The sequence below is a fragment of the Elephantulus edwardii genome, unplaced genomic scaffold (genome assembly GCF_000299155.1).
Source record: "Elephantulus edwardii isolate Elephantulus edwardi_28Jun2011 unplaced genomic scaffold, EleEdw1.0 scaffold00151, whole genome shotgun sequence".
Classification (NCBI taxonomy): domain Eukaryota; kingdom Metazoa; phylum Chordata; class Mammalia; order Macroscelidea; family Macroscelididae; genus Elephantulus; species Elephantulus edwardii.
The window spans coordinates 2,905,011-2,920,082 of record NW_006399901.1 but is presented as its reverse complement, the minus strand read 5'-3'; the positions used below and the strand labels follow the sequence as shown (position 1 = coordinate 2,920,082).

At 39.5% G+C, this 15,072-nt stretch overlaps 1 protein-coding gene across 1 annotated transcript in view; it reads left to right on the top strand.

The window, feature by feature from the left end:
* Window positions 1–15,072, top strand: part of PRR14L (proline rich 14-like) — a 79,381-nt gene that overhangs the window by 17,016 nt on the left and 47,293 nt on the right. The window contains exons 2-3 of the mRNA XM_006894889.1: window positions 8,025–8,097; window positions 10,592–10,598. Of these exons, the coding sequence (XP_006894951.1) occupies window positions 8,025–8,097; window positions 10,592–10,598 (80 nt within the window). The remainder of the gene's footprint in view (window positions 1–8,024; window positions 8,098–10,591; window positions 10,599–15,072) is intronic.

The window sequence follows — 15,072 nt, the reverse complement described above, 5'->3', positions numbered from 1 at the left end:
CCCATTCTTCTCAGAGTCAGCCACAGTTTGTTATGATCCACACAGTGAAGGTATTAGTGAAAAAACAAGGCTATGGGAATTGACAGAATGCCAATTGAGATGTTTCCGCAAGAGAGTGCAGCCCTAGGAGCACTCTGTACCAAGAATTTTAGAAGGCAGCTGCATAGTCAGCTGGTAAGTGGAAGACAGACTAAAGTTTTGTTTTTACTTGGATCCATAATCAGTTCCCATAGAGTCAAAGCCAGGAAATCAAATGTTGTATTACATTGGGCACATCTGCTGCAAAATCTTCTTTAAGGTGTTAAAAAGCAAAGGATGTCACTTTGCAGACTAAAATATGCCTGACTCAAGCCATAAGGAAGACTGACAGAGAGTTGGTGCCTTTGAGTATAGAGTTGGAGATAAACGTTGAATCTGTCATAGACTGAAAAGTACAGCAGGAATGTGGAGAAAATAGACAAAAAGACATTCAGATGACAAACAAGCACATCAAGAAATGTTCAAAATCCCTAGCTCTAAGAGAATGCAAATCAGAACAACTATGAGATACTATCTCACCCCAGTAAAAACAACAAAATTTAACAGAACAACAAACAACAAATGCTGGCGAGGTTGCTGAGAAATTGGAACCCTTATTCACTGTTGGTGGGAGTGTGTAATATGGTGCAGCCACTATGGAAGGCAGTATGGCGCTTTCTCAAAAAAGTTGGAAATAGAAATACCACTTGGCCCAGCAGTTTCACTACTGGGGATATACGCTACAGAAACCAGAATTGCTACCCAAGCAGATACATGCACACACTTGCAGCTTTGTTCATAATAGCAAAGAGCTGGAAACAACTCAATTACCCATCAACAAACGGATGAATAGAGAAGCTGTGGTATATTCCCGCAGTGCAATACTATGCTACACTAAAAAACAAGGAATTCATGACATAGTATGCAAAACGGATGACCCTGGAGGACATGATGCTGAATGAAATATCTCAGTCACAAAAGGACAAATACTGCATAGTATCACTTATAAAACGGGACTGTTATCAGGGTTGGGGGGAGACTGAGAAACATGGGGTAAATTATGTACACTGCATTGAAACAGATGAGGAAGAGAACTGTTTAAAATGGATATATGATTAGGTATTATTTTCAGACATGAGTCCAGAACAAAGGCTGCAAGTGGAGTGGACTTGGGAGGGAGGGGTTTTACAACAATGAAGGAATTTTTTTTTTTTACTTTTCAAAGAGAAGAGCGAATGGGGTGGGGAGGGGTGGACAGGGTGAAAAGAACAGCAATGAATGAATGGAAATCCAAAGTCTGTAAATTTTCGTTGACGTTAATAATATATTAAAAAAAAAAAGAGAGAAAATGATGTCTTATTGAGTTTGGTCATAAGAATTAAGAGCAACCAGTGCTTGCAGAAGGACATCATGTTTGGTAAAATGGAGGGTAATCCAAAAAAAAGAGAAAAACTTAAATAAATGCATTAATGTGGTGGATGCAGCAATAGTCTCCAACAGCGACAGTTGTGAGGATGGCATCTAAATGGGCATTGCTTTTGCTCTGCTGTACTTAGGGTTGCCATGTGTCAGAATCAACTCTATTTACTAGTATTGATAATACCATGGTTGCGTAAAATTTTTTACTTTTTTTAAAAAACCTGCCATTATTTCTGAATCAAATATTTTAAAATATCGTTAGAGCAAAACCTCTTCCGATTAAAGACAGAACTGAACTCCGTATGAAAGGTACTTTTTAAGAGGCAGACCAGTTTAGAAATGAACTTGGTTGTCTGTGCAGGCAGTGTTAATGATGAGGTTGGGCCCAGCCTGTTTTGGGGATGTAGCCGAGAGGATTCTGGTTTGGACAAAGCAGTCAGAAGTTCCTGTGGGGTTTTGTGATATTTTTTTGGGGGGGAGGGGATTGTCTTTTATTTCTTTAAGCAACGCTCTTCAAAGGTCTTTTCTTTCCGTTGTTTCTCATTTCAAACATACAGGGGTCCACAGTGGCACACTGGCTGTTTTGAGGAGTGCTTGTAGATTACCTCTTTTCTTGTGGTTAGGTGCCATTGAGTCACCTATGATTCACAGTGACCCTGTCTGTGAACAACAGATAAAAGTTTGTGTTATCCTGTGCCGTCCTCATGATCTCGGATAAGCTCTAGCCATCTGTGTCACTCCATCTTGTTGGGGATTCCATCTCTTTCTTTGACCCTCTACCTGTACTTGCTCCCATTTCCCCTGTCTCACTGGAATTGTCATCCAGTAGACAAGGCAGAAGAGGGAGTAACTTAAAGGACACGGGGCTTTCGGTAGGCTAAGTCATCTATGTATAAAGAATGAATTTGACATAAAATGTTAAAATGAGAAAGAAAATACATCCTTTCTATGACTGCATTAAAAAGGCATTTGAAAAACATGTCATCGTTGTGGATCTGGTTTGGGAACATCCAATGGGAAGAGAAATGTCCCTTTGAGTAAGTGTGTGCAAATGACAACAGCATGGGCCTGACCGAGTTGTGAAAGAAAGCATTTCATAAGAAAGCATTTCATTCAGAACCTCACATTTGGAGGACAAAAGGCAGAAATGATGGTGCTTACAAAGGTTTTCAACCGGGCTACAAAGATTGGCCTTATTTAAGAAGGGCTATTATTTGCTGAAGTACAAAGACTAAAATGCATCTGATTCAAGCTGTGTTGTTAAGTACTTTCAAGTTGCCTGAGATTCATAGCGATATATGCACAGTAGCTTTGAACCCTGCCCTGCCCTGTCCTAGCCTGAGCCAGTCTCACTTTCTCTGACGGACCTGCACCCATTACCCCTGTTACTGTATCAACCATCTTATCCGGGGTCTTCCTCTCCTGTACTACCCTTCTGTCCTTCCAAGCATGATGTTCTCAAAGGACACCAGTCTTCTGGCAACATGCCCAAAATATGTAACAGAGACAGAGCTTCAGAATCCTTGCCTCCAAGAAGCAACTTGGTTTCACCCTCTCCAGGACAGACCTGCTAGTTCTCATGGCAGTCCATGTTATGTTTAATATGATATGTTCTCCAGCACCACAAATAAAAGACATTGATTCTTCTGTCATCCTTAATCATGGTCTGGATCAGACAAACCTTAGTCTCTAGACCAACATCATTGCTCTTCAGCGCTCTGGAGAGATCTGGCTGCTGGAGTCAAGAGTGTTGATTGTGGAACCAAGCAAGCTGAAATTGTTAATTTCAATCTGTCATGGTATTGCCAGTTGGCTCAGTCACCTGCTATGCATCTAAAAGCTGAATAGTGAATTAGAATTACAGGAGAAGAATTGATGCTTTTGAATTGTGTTGAGAAGAGCACTCCATATTCCATGGCCTGCCAAAAGAACAAACAAGTATGTTTTGCAGAAAGTGCCACCAGAGTGCTCCTTTTGAAGCAAGAATGGCGAAGCTTAGTCTCACATTCTTAGGACATGTTGCTCTTGGCACCAGCAGCCAAGAAATAAAAAGATGTATTGCGATGGGAAAGTCTGCTGTTAAAGACCTCTCCAAAATACTGAAGAGCAGTGATGTTGCTCTGGAGACTAAGGTGTGCCTGATACAGACCATGGTCTTTGCAGTCACTGGCTATGCATCAGAGAACTGGATAGGGATGACAGAAGGAGAATTGACACCTTTGACCTGTGGTGCTGGAAAAGAGTTTTGAGTGTACCATGGACTGCTAAGAAAACAAACAAGTTCGCCCTGGAGAGAGTTAAACTAGGCTGCTCCTCGGAGGCAAGGATTCTGAATCTTTGTCTTACATACTTTGGACATGTTGTAAGGAGGGACTAGTCCTCGGAGAAGGACGTCATGCTTGGGAGGGTGGAAGGACAGCGCAGGAGAGTACAACCCTGTATGAGTTGGATTGATTCAGTGACTAGGGTAGTGAGGGTAGGTGTGTAGGAGACAGTGAGATTTGGACAGGATAGAGCAGGGTTTAGGGCTGTTGTACATAGGGTTGCTATGAGTCGCAGGCGACTCAACAGCACATAACAACAACGTGCTTGGAAAGGTAGAGGGTCGGTGAAAGAGAGGAAGACCCTCAATGAGATGAATTGATGCTAGGAGTCATACACAAAAGTACCTAAGCACAACAGTTTGATGAGGATACAGTGGTGAGTGTTGACAGTTCACATAGGTGATTTTACATGGGAAATTCAGCATGCTGTGCTCTTTTACATATATGTGTTTAAATGAAATTTTCAGAGTGTTTAACTTTGATACATTTGTTATTATATGCCATCAAGTTGGAACTGATTTATATCTGACCCTCCAGTAGGTTTTCAAAGGCTGTAAATCACAGGGTGGAGGCTGTCCATTTCTCTCCCTCAGAGAAACTGATAAATTTGAACCATGGGCTTTGGGGTTGGCAGCACTGCTCCTTACTAGGCCACCAGAGCTCCTTTTCATACATTTAGTTCCCCTCATCCCATTCCATGGTAGAGCTGAATGTGTAGTAAAAACTTTGATCTCTGAATATAGTAAAAACTTTGATCTCTGAATATAATACTTTTTATTCATGGTTGCAACAGACATATAAAACTTCTGTATCATCTTTTTTAGCTGCAATTTGTGAAAGCCCAGGATACTAACCCCCCTAGCTTTACCCCCACGTCTCTCCCCCCAGGTATTTGAAGATGGACAGACTGGAGAGGGCATCAAATTAGGAAGCTGTTAATCACATGAAACATCTTAGGCTATTTGAAAAATTCGGTTTTTAATGACAATCATGTGCAATTTGTATGAATTTATTTAAGTGAATACATTTTGTACTCAGTGGTCATTAAACTTAACTTTTGACATTAAGAATCTTTGATCCTAGGAGGCATTTGCATGCAGTACTGTGAAAGAAGTTGCTGTTTGTCTTATTGGAAAGTATTCCATTTTCAGTGATTTAAAGGTGAAGAATCTGAACTTGAAGCCTTCACTAGTAAAAGTGGTGGCTACGTGCCATCTTCTTTGTCGGCCAGGCACTGTTGTACCCACAGTGATGATCTGCTGGGGATTCTCAGTTCAGGTTAAATGTGTGACAGAAGTAACCCCTTGGGGGTCAGTGATGCATTTCAGAGAATGAAGTTAGAACTTTACCCTAATTATTTAGGTATTTCTCTTAGATAATTCTTATAAGGGGGTATAAAGAAATGCCTTACCTAGCAAACGTAATTCCCTTATTACAAGTAGCAGTTGTTTTAAAGAAACATTTAATTGAAACATTTGGAAGAAAATTCCTTTGTAAGCTGTGCAAAGGGGGATTTAAAATGACTGTTTTGCTGTTGTTCTTTCCAGGTATGCATGTGTAAGAAGCAGAAGGATTTGTTTACAAATACACTTTCTTTTCCGAGTAATCTTCTTTCTGAATGTAATCATGACGATTGCTAAAAATGCCACAAAAGGGGGGCATGACAGGAAGGCATTAAAAAAAGAAAAAGATAAAAAGCCTTTACATAGGAGTTAGCTAATTTGCGCCGTATTTTGACCCTGTAATTGCATTAGTCAGTGAATCACAATCTCTTTTATAATTGTGGCCACTGTTGCTTTGCTTTGATTGATCCCCAGCTTGAGAAGCTCATGATAGGAGGAACTCAGAGGTACACTAGGCCTGCTAGAGGAGCTTCTGGTGTTCCTGCTTATAAAAACTAAAAAGCACATGTAATACATTTATTAAAAACATGAAATGAACATGATTCTAAGAACTGATCTATAGATAATATTTCAGATTTAACCAGATGTCCTGTGAGGCAAAAGAATTCCTTCTTTTGGTCCAGGGTAAACCAAGATGATTTGTGGCATTCTGCAAGAGTTAATTTCTCAGCCTTAAAGCCTTGGGATTCTTTTGAAGAATGCTGGAGTGTGACTCATGGCAACTCTGTGAACAGCAGACCTTATCCCCATCCTGTCCTGTGTCATCCTCCTCATCCCTCACACCCAAGTCTATTGCTGCAGAGGTCTTTCATCGTTTCTTTTTTTAATAGAATACTTGTCAGTTAGGGTTTGTCTGCTGCCTCTTCTTGAGTAGACAGTGGTTATCATTTTGGGGTCAGGCTCATGGTATTGGGGTGCCTCATTCCTGGAGAGGTGAAGAGGCTCATGCTATCAAGTGCATTCTGCTCAGTTTCACCCCTTATTGGGGTTTCTGATTTTTTTGTGATTCATAAATATCCTGTGCATTCTGCTCAGTTTCACCCCTTATTGGGGTTTCTGATTTTTTTGTGATTCATAAATATCCTGTGACACATTAATTTTGAGATTGTGTCAATATTTCTGTTTCTCATTGAAACCTACATCATGCTTGGGAAGGTGGAGGGACAGCGAAAGAGAGGAAGACCTTCAACCAGGTGGGTTGAGACGGTGACTGGCCATGGGCATGAGTGTGTCAGAGATTGTGAGGATGGCACAGAATAGGACAGGGTTCAGATCAGTTTTTCGTAGGGCTGTACTTGACTTGATGACCCCTAACAACAACATTCAGATCTGGAGCCACTAGTTTTAACATCCGTTGAGTCTGCTGAGAAAGAATTAATACTGTATTAGTTGCCAGATGGTGTTTTCTAGTTCTGTTAGCTTGCTTTTCTCCCCATTTACAAATAGATTTATTTGGGCATCATGTTAGAATTTGCCAAATCTGGAAATGAAATCTTACTCATAAACTATCTGGAAGATACTTATGTTTAGCTTATGCTCTGCAGGTCTACTATTTTCTATTAATTTTAAAATAGAAAGTGAAGCAATAAGCCTGCTTGATATGTGACTATCCAGTCTCATAAGCCTCATCTCTCAGTTCCGGTGATGCTATTTATTCTGGCCTGTGTCTATCTGCATTCACGATTGCTTATGTCTTCCCTCCTCAGTTCTTTTTCCATGACAGATTTTTAGAGGCCAGATAAGCTTTGCTTGTTTTAAAAAGGAGAGGTGCCATAAACATGGAAAGAAAAATAAATCAAAGGTTGTAGCAGTGATTTTACAGATGAGTTTTGTGCTGTAACGAGATCTCTTACTTGCCAATGAAATCATTGCTGAGTTTTTTATTTACACTGCAAGATAGGAGAGAGGAGTGACAGAATAAGAAGTTGAGAAAGGGGGGCAGAAAGGGAAACATTAGTCTATCAAAGTGTCCTAGCTCTTAAACTTAATAGAAGTCCAAGCCAGTTGCTGTATAATGTAACCCATTTTGTTACTACCTCTGTTTCTAAATGTATTCTGCAGGAAGAAACTGATTGTGGCTAGTAGTGATCTTTCCTCTCCCCAGTTTGATTGAAGGAGCATAAAAAATGAACAGCCCATCTAAGAAGTTTAGGGAAGAAATTGTGTGATAAATTCCTTTATCTAGAGAGATTAGGGACAAAAATATGTCAATTTCGTGACATTTTCCTGTCAACTAAGGTAAACTTAAGTTGCAACCATTTGTTTCTAGATTCAGGAGATATTTATGGGGTCTTATAACTGTTGGTTGATGTTTTGAACCTCTGTTATTCAGAACTTGGAGAACTTTTGGCTTTTCGAGGTCAAATTCTAGCCAAATAGAAGTTGTGGTTGATTCTCACATTCTTGTTGTCATCCAGTCGGAACTGGCTAATCCCTGGTATTCTTTTGGGTGTTTCTGAGGCTGTAAATCACAGTGAACGAGATGTCATCCTTCTGCCTCAAGAGACGCTGGTAGATCTGAACTACCAAAGAGGTACAGTCTTTAAGTTAACAACACAACTCCCTATGGACTACACCTGAGTGTGCCACAATTTACTGATTAGACTTCTTGTTGTGTACCATGGAGTTGGAATTGACCCATAACTGACCCTGCAGCAGGTTTTCAGAGGCAGTTAATCATACGGAATGAAATTGCCCATTCTTCTAATTAGACTTACATGAATTTAAAGTTCACTTCACTTCCTAAATATACTTCGCAGATTGCTAACAATTTCCCTGGAGTCACAGAAAAGTCTGAAAGAATAATTAACATTCATGTTCTCTCTGAATCCTTGCTAATGCCGTTATTTTCTTACTGTAGGAGGAGCTCTTGGTACATTCGAGGCAAGAACTTTTATGTGCTGACCTCCCTGAAGATTTTCGAAGGAGCAAAGGTATTTATTTCTCTCAGCTCTTTTCCTTTCCCCCTTATATCACATGCACTGATTCATTTTCCATTTTGCCTTGGGAATACAAAGTCCCTGCTGTGCAAGATGGGCTTAATAATAGAAATCCTTGCTCTTGCCAGTGGATGTGCTTGTGTGATGGAACAATGCCTTATTTTTGACAGTAGTTTGCCTCCACTTTCCTTTTCTGTAACAAGTCCTTGTTGACTGTGTATTGAATCCTTACAACCAATGATTGGTCTGATTATCTATAACTCACCTGCAAGTTTGGAAGTGTTAATGTGTTTGGGACAGGAATTCACCCCAGTGAATTTCTCTGTACCACCATGGAATTACATCATGTTCTTGTTTTTCTGGAGCAGTGAAGGCAGAAAAGTATATACTCAGGTCATCTTGGGTGTTCTCAAAGTAGTTAATCCTTGTCATCTCATTGTGCTCCACAAAACATTTATTAAATGTAGGCATTTGAGATACTATGACCTTCCTTGCTTTCTTGCTAGAAGCTGAGGCCGAAAGAGAAAGATAAACCTAAGATTCCTGCCCTTTCCCCCAGACACCTGACTTTTAGTCAGGCCCTTTAGCCACTATTTATTTTTATAATAAATCTTTTTTTTCCCCTAAAAATAATCTTAAGCAAGTTAAGAGAGGACTCTGTGTATTTTACAGTTATTGTAAAGAGTGGGGGTGTGTGCACGCAATATCATGCTTTCACCTCAAGTTGGAAATAGAAATGCAAGGGGTGGTACCACGGTGGTGATGTTTATGCAGTATGAAGCTTTCTCCTAAAGTTGGAAATAGTAATACTATTTGACCCAGCAATTCCAGTACTAGGAATATACTCTAAAGAATCCAGAGCTGCCACTCAAACAGATATGTGCATACCTATGTTTATTCTGCATACGTGCATACATACACAAGAAGAAAAAAAAAAAACAAATAGGCTAAATTATTTGTTTCTATGCTGGAATATGAGATTTGACTCTCCGCTTCCTGGCTGCCTGAATAGAAAATGAAGCATGAATGATTCCCTTGTGAAAGGATGCTAACTCCAGTTTGTCAACCTGCTTCCTGTTCTTGGAGATTTTCTCTCTGCCTCTGAGGCTTGCTGTCCAGTGTAGATGAAAGGACTTTGTTCTGAAGATGATGGGTGTACTGTACCTAAGTCTCCCCTGGTATCTGAGACTTTTCTTAAGGATTCCAATGAGACAGTTAGGTTTCCACTCTCATCTTCACCCACATGCCCGTGAGATCTTTTAGCAGGACTCCAGTGTCGTAATTGTAAAAATGGCGCAGTAGTGCCATCAGACTGCCTCTTAGAATTGGGGTCCGGTGGAGAGCAGGGAGGAGAATCAAGATCAGCATCCACGTAGAGCTGATTTTTTTTTTTTATTTTACCTTTGGTTTTTATTGTGATCTTAGTGAAAATTTACAAAGCAAATTTATTTTCCTTTCATACACATCTTGCTGTGTAACATTTATTACTGTGTCCACAAGGTAATTGTGTTTTTCCTCACATCCTCCTTGTTCTAATTTCCTTTAATCCTTCTGTCTTCTGTAATTGATTATTCTACACTGTTAGTTCCTCCTTGTGAGTATCACTCCTCTTCTAGACCCACCTACCTGTTGTTGGGCTAAAAATTGAGTATCCCCAACCTTTTTACCAATTCTGTCACCAGTGGTCTCTCCCAAAGCTTCTCCACTTCTCAACTGGGTTTGATGCTTAGTTGCATTATGATATTATGCATATTATGATTATAGAGTTTAAGGACCATAGTTCTAGTTATGAGGTGTATTAGGAAAGTAACAGGTTGCAGTTCAGAAGTAGGGATGACTCCGATTACAGAGATTTGGTTAGAACAACTTCCTAGGCAGGCCTCTCCACCAAGTGGTAGAAAGCTCTCCTGACAAGTGACCAGAGGCATCCTTCTCCATTAGGAAGGAAGCCCCCTGTCCTAAGGGGCTCAGCTTTCTGAATCTGCAGGTTGGGTCAGCCACTGTAGCTGCCTTGCTCCATGGGTCAGGAAGCCCCCTACACTGTCTCAGACTGGTTTCCTGGTTCTACTGCAGCTATTTCTCTGCCTCTGCTTCTCACCATCTTGCACCATATCCAGTGTTATAGCTTTCTGTCTTCTGAGCAGATTCTCAGTGTAGAGATTCTAGGTAACAAAAGATGTGGTTTGCTCCCAGCTCTTGGGGATGGTGAGGTTCCCCTCTGCTTTTGAGATAGATAACTGCAGGGCAGGGAATTATTTGATAAGGCTCTTCTAGCCATAGTCTTTTTTTTAGTTTTTATTGGGTGGGACTATGTAAATGGAGGGGTTTGTGGTTCTCAGGGAGATTAGATAGTTTGCAAATTATGTAAATAATAGGTATGGCACTCTTGTGGGGTGGGACCATGCAAATAAGTTGACTGAGTGGAACACTACTGTGAGGGATAGCTACTTTTGCCAAACTTCTTGGCTTAAAACGAGTCATCGCAAAGAAGGAAAGTGAGAATGTCACATTGTCATCTGGGGGAAACATCAGACCAACCATAACTGAGAAATATTCTACAAAACAAATAGCCTATATTCTTTTTTATTTTATACTGATTTATTTACAAAGTTCGAATACATTGTTCTTCACACCAGATCTTTCCTATTTCCTTCTCTACCCCCACCCATTAAATTGTGTGACCCTATGATTAACCTTCTTCCTCTCCACCTTCACTCCTATGCTTCCATCCTCCCCTTCTTGGGTTCTCATACATGTTCTACAATAATGGTCTTATACGGTATTTGTCCTTAAGAAACTGACTTACTTCACTCAGCATAATGCTCTCCAGTCCCTCCCAAGTTAGGTAGTAATTTACAGAATCATTACTCCTGTGTCCTGCATAGTATTCCGTTGTGTGAATGTACCGTAATTTCTCAGTCCATTCTCTTGTGGTTGGACATCTGGGCTGTTTCCATGTCCTTGCGATGGTGAATAACGGTGCTAGTACAAATCTGTTTGTGCTTCAGTTCTCATTTTCTTAGGGTATATTCCAAGCCGTGAAATAGCTAGGTTATATGGAATTTCTATGTTCAGCTTTTTTAGGAAGCACTAAACTGCCTTCCAGCATGGTTGTACCATTTTAAATTCCACCAACAATTCTTTTAAAGAATCAGAAGGTCTTATACTGAGGAATTAACTCCTCCATATTTTTTACAGTACCTTTGTGTGTGTGCACGTGTGTGTGTTTTCAGTGTCTTTTTTTTTAATGACATTTTTATTTTATACTGGTTAACTTGAAGTTTGTAACACATTGATTTTCACATCCATTGTCTTTTTTTAATTGGCATTTTAATGAAAATTTATAGAAACTTTGGGTTTACATTTCATCCATTGTCTTTAAATACTTCCTGTGTCATTCAATGCTTTGTTTATAAAATCCTCCCTATTGCACCTTGAGACTTGATTTTTTCTTCAGTTCTTTTAATCTGAGGAGGGATAAGCATGTTCTTTCCTTTTGATGTTTTAACTCCCAAATCTTGCACATTTCATTTAATACTTTGTCATGAGCGACTCTTTGAAATATTCTCTTCAGTTCTTTTTACTTCTTTTCTTCCATTTGCATATCTAATTTATGTTCTAATACAGGTTTTCAAGATTCATTTGACATCCATTTTGGTCTTCTTTTCTTGCCTTTTTAATGAATGTCATCTTAACTATGTCTAAGGCTTCAGTCATTGAAGCTAATTGCATCAATCTGTTTGTTTGGGTTTTTTCTAAAGTCTGGATTTTTTTATTTTTCACAATTCATTCGTTTTCCTTTTTTTCTTTCTTGTTGTGTACCATCGAATCGGATCTGACTGGTACAGGAGATTGCCCCTCCTTCTCCATCTGGTAAATTTGAACTGTGTGCTTTTGGGATTGCAGTGCAGCTTCTTGCTGCTAGGCTACCAGAGCTCCTTCAAATAGTTTTTTGAGATGAATTCGAAACTCAGGTACTATATATTCAAGGTTACTTTTGATGCTCGTAGACTTTTCACTTTCTTTCATTTCAACTTGCACTTACATGTTGCTATTTGATGCTGTCAAGTTGTCTATGACTTACAGTGACCCCATAAACAATATATGGAAAGCTTATTCTAACGTGCATCGTCTTTAGTCTCAGCTATGCTCAAGCACATTGTTACAGTCTTCCTCTAACCTTTCCCAGCATGACATCTTTTTCCAAGGATTGGTCCCTCCTGACTTCATGCTCGAAGTATATGAGACAAAGGTTCCCCATTCTTGCCTCAAAAGAGCAGCACCCTGGGTGCACTTCCTCTAAAACAGATTTGTTTGTTCTTCTGGAAGTACAAGGTATATGTTACATACTCTTCATCAATGCAAATCAAAGGCATCATTTCTTCAGTTTTCCTTATTCATTGGTCAACTTTCAGATGCATAGGAAGAAATTGAAAACACCATGGCCAGAATCAGTCAGTCACCTTGTCTTTAGACTGACATCCTTATTCTTTAGCATGTTAAAAGAGGTTCTTTATAGCAAATTTCCCCTAATGCAGTATATCTGTTTGATTTCTTGACTGCTGCTGCCATGGCTTGATTGTGAATCCAAGTAGATGAAATCTTTACAACTTCAGTCTTTTCTCTATTATGATCTTGCATATTGATTCAGTTGTGGGGAGTTTTATTTTCCTAATGTTGATACTTACATAGGAGCAAACTTTTTTCCCTTTCTTTTTTTATTAATTTTAATGAAAGTTTACAGAGTTTTCGTTGTTGTACTTTTCTCCCTGCCCACCCCTACCCCCCAATTAACTCTTCTCTTTGTAAAGTAAAAGAAAAATTCTTTCACTGTTATACAGTCCCTTCCCCCAAGTCCACTCCACTATGCAACCTTCATTCTAGACTCCTGTCATGACAGTAATACCTAATCATATATCCCTTTTAAACAGTTCTCTCCCTCATCTATTTCAATGCCGTTTACATAGTTTATCCCATCTTTCTCAGTCTCCCCCAACCCCAATGTCAGTCCCTTTTTACAACAGTGACACTATGCAGTATTTGTCCATTTGTGACAGTTTTACTCAGCATAAAGTCCTCCAGGGTCATCCATTTTGTATAATATTTCATGAGATTCTTGTTTTTCAATGAAGTGTAGTATTCTGTTGTGTGAATATACCCCAGCTTCTCTATCCATTCATTTGTTGATGGGCACTTGGGTTGTTTTCAGTTTTTTGCTATTGCGAACAAAGCTGCAGTAAACACGGGTGTGCATATATCTGTTTGGGTGGCAGTTATGGTGTCTTTGGGGTATATTCTCAGTAGTGGAATTCTGGGTCAAATGGTATTTCTATTTGCAACTTTTTGAGAAAGCACCATACAGCCTTCCATAGTGGTTGTACCATTTTACACTCCCACCAGTAGTGAATAAGGGTTCTAGTTTCTCCACAACGTCACCAGCATTTGATGTTTGCTGTTCTGTTAAATTTTGCTATTCTGACTGAGGTGAGATGATATAGTTGTTTTGATTTGCATCTCTCTAAAAGCTAGGGATTTTGAACATTTCTTGATGTGGTTGTTTGCCATCTGAATGTCTTCTTTGGTCAAGTGTCTGTTCATATTCTATGCCCATTTTTCAGTTGAATGATTTACTTTTATCTTGTTGTGGTAGGAGCACACTTTTATTTCCTTCATCTTGAACTTGCTCAGGAGCAGTTGCTACTCTCTTCCATAATTGGCCCTTGGACTTGTTCTGATTGTTACTGTGCTTCTCCATTGTGCTTCCATCAATTTAGTCAATTTGATTTCTGTTAGCCTCTGGCCTCCCCTTCCTCCTTTGGACTTTTATACATACCTTACTAGTTATTGTTCTATTTTTACAATAATGATCTTATGCAGCATTTGTCCTTATGGGACTGAATTAGTTCACTCAGCATAATGGTCTCTGGCCTCTCCCATGTTATATAGTATTTTTCAAAATCATTGCTCCTGAGTATTCCATCATGTGAATATACCAAATTTTTTCATTTCATCTGTTTGTTGATAGACATTTGGGCTGTTTCTATTTTCATGCTGTTGTAAATAACGCTGCTGAACATGGGTGTACAAATCTTTGGGTGTGTCTTGGTTCTGTTTTCCTTGGAGGATATTCCTAGCAGTGGAATAGCTGGGCCATATAGAATTTCTATGTATAGCTTTTTGAGGAAACATCAAACTGCCTTCCAGAGTGCTTATACAATTTTATAGTCCCACCAGCAGTGTATGACAGTTCCAGTCTCTCTCTATCCATTTATTGCTTGCTGCCCTGCTATACTTTGCCACTGCTTCTAGGGTGAGATGATATCTCATTGTGATTTTGATTTGCGTCTCTTATTGCCAGTGATTTCAAGCATTTTTTTTTCATGTATCTGTTGACGATACACATGTCTTCCTTTGTGAAAAGTCTTTTCATGTCTTTTGACCATTTTATACTTGGGTTATCAGTCTTTTCCTTGTGGAGGCCCAGTAGTAGTCTGTAAACTTTTGCTATCAAGAGACCCTTGTCTGAAATATCATTGCCAAATGTCATCGTCCCTCTCCAACCCCCACTCAGTAGGTTTTCTTTTCATTTTATTGGAAAAAGTTTTTGATGTGCACACTAGATCTTCAGAAGGGCCCTCCATTGATGGTCCCTCACGTGGTTGTAAATAACATATGTCTGTTACATGTTTTATTCCTCTTTCCTTCCTTTCCCATCCCTGGCAACCATCCAAGAATCATTCTGCATTTAATTATTTCTTTGGCTTCTTAGAATAGTGATTTTATGACGTATTTACCCTTTTGTGACTGACTCCACTCATCGTGATTTCCAGCAGACCCAGCCATGTTATGTAGTATTTATGAAAAACTTTATTCTTTGTTATTGTTGAATACTGTCAAGTCAGAACTAAGTCATAGCTGACCCATTAGAGCGTTTTTCAGAGGCGGCAAATAACATGGAGGAGATTGCCC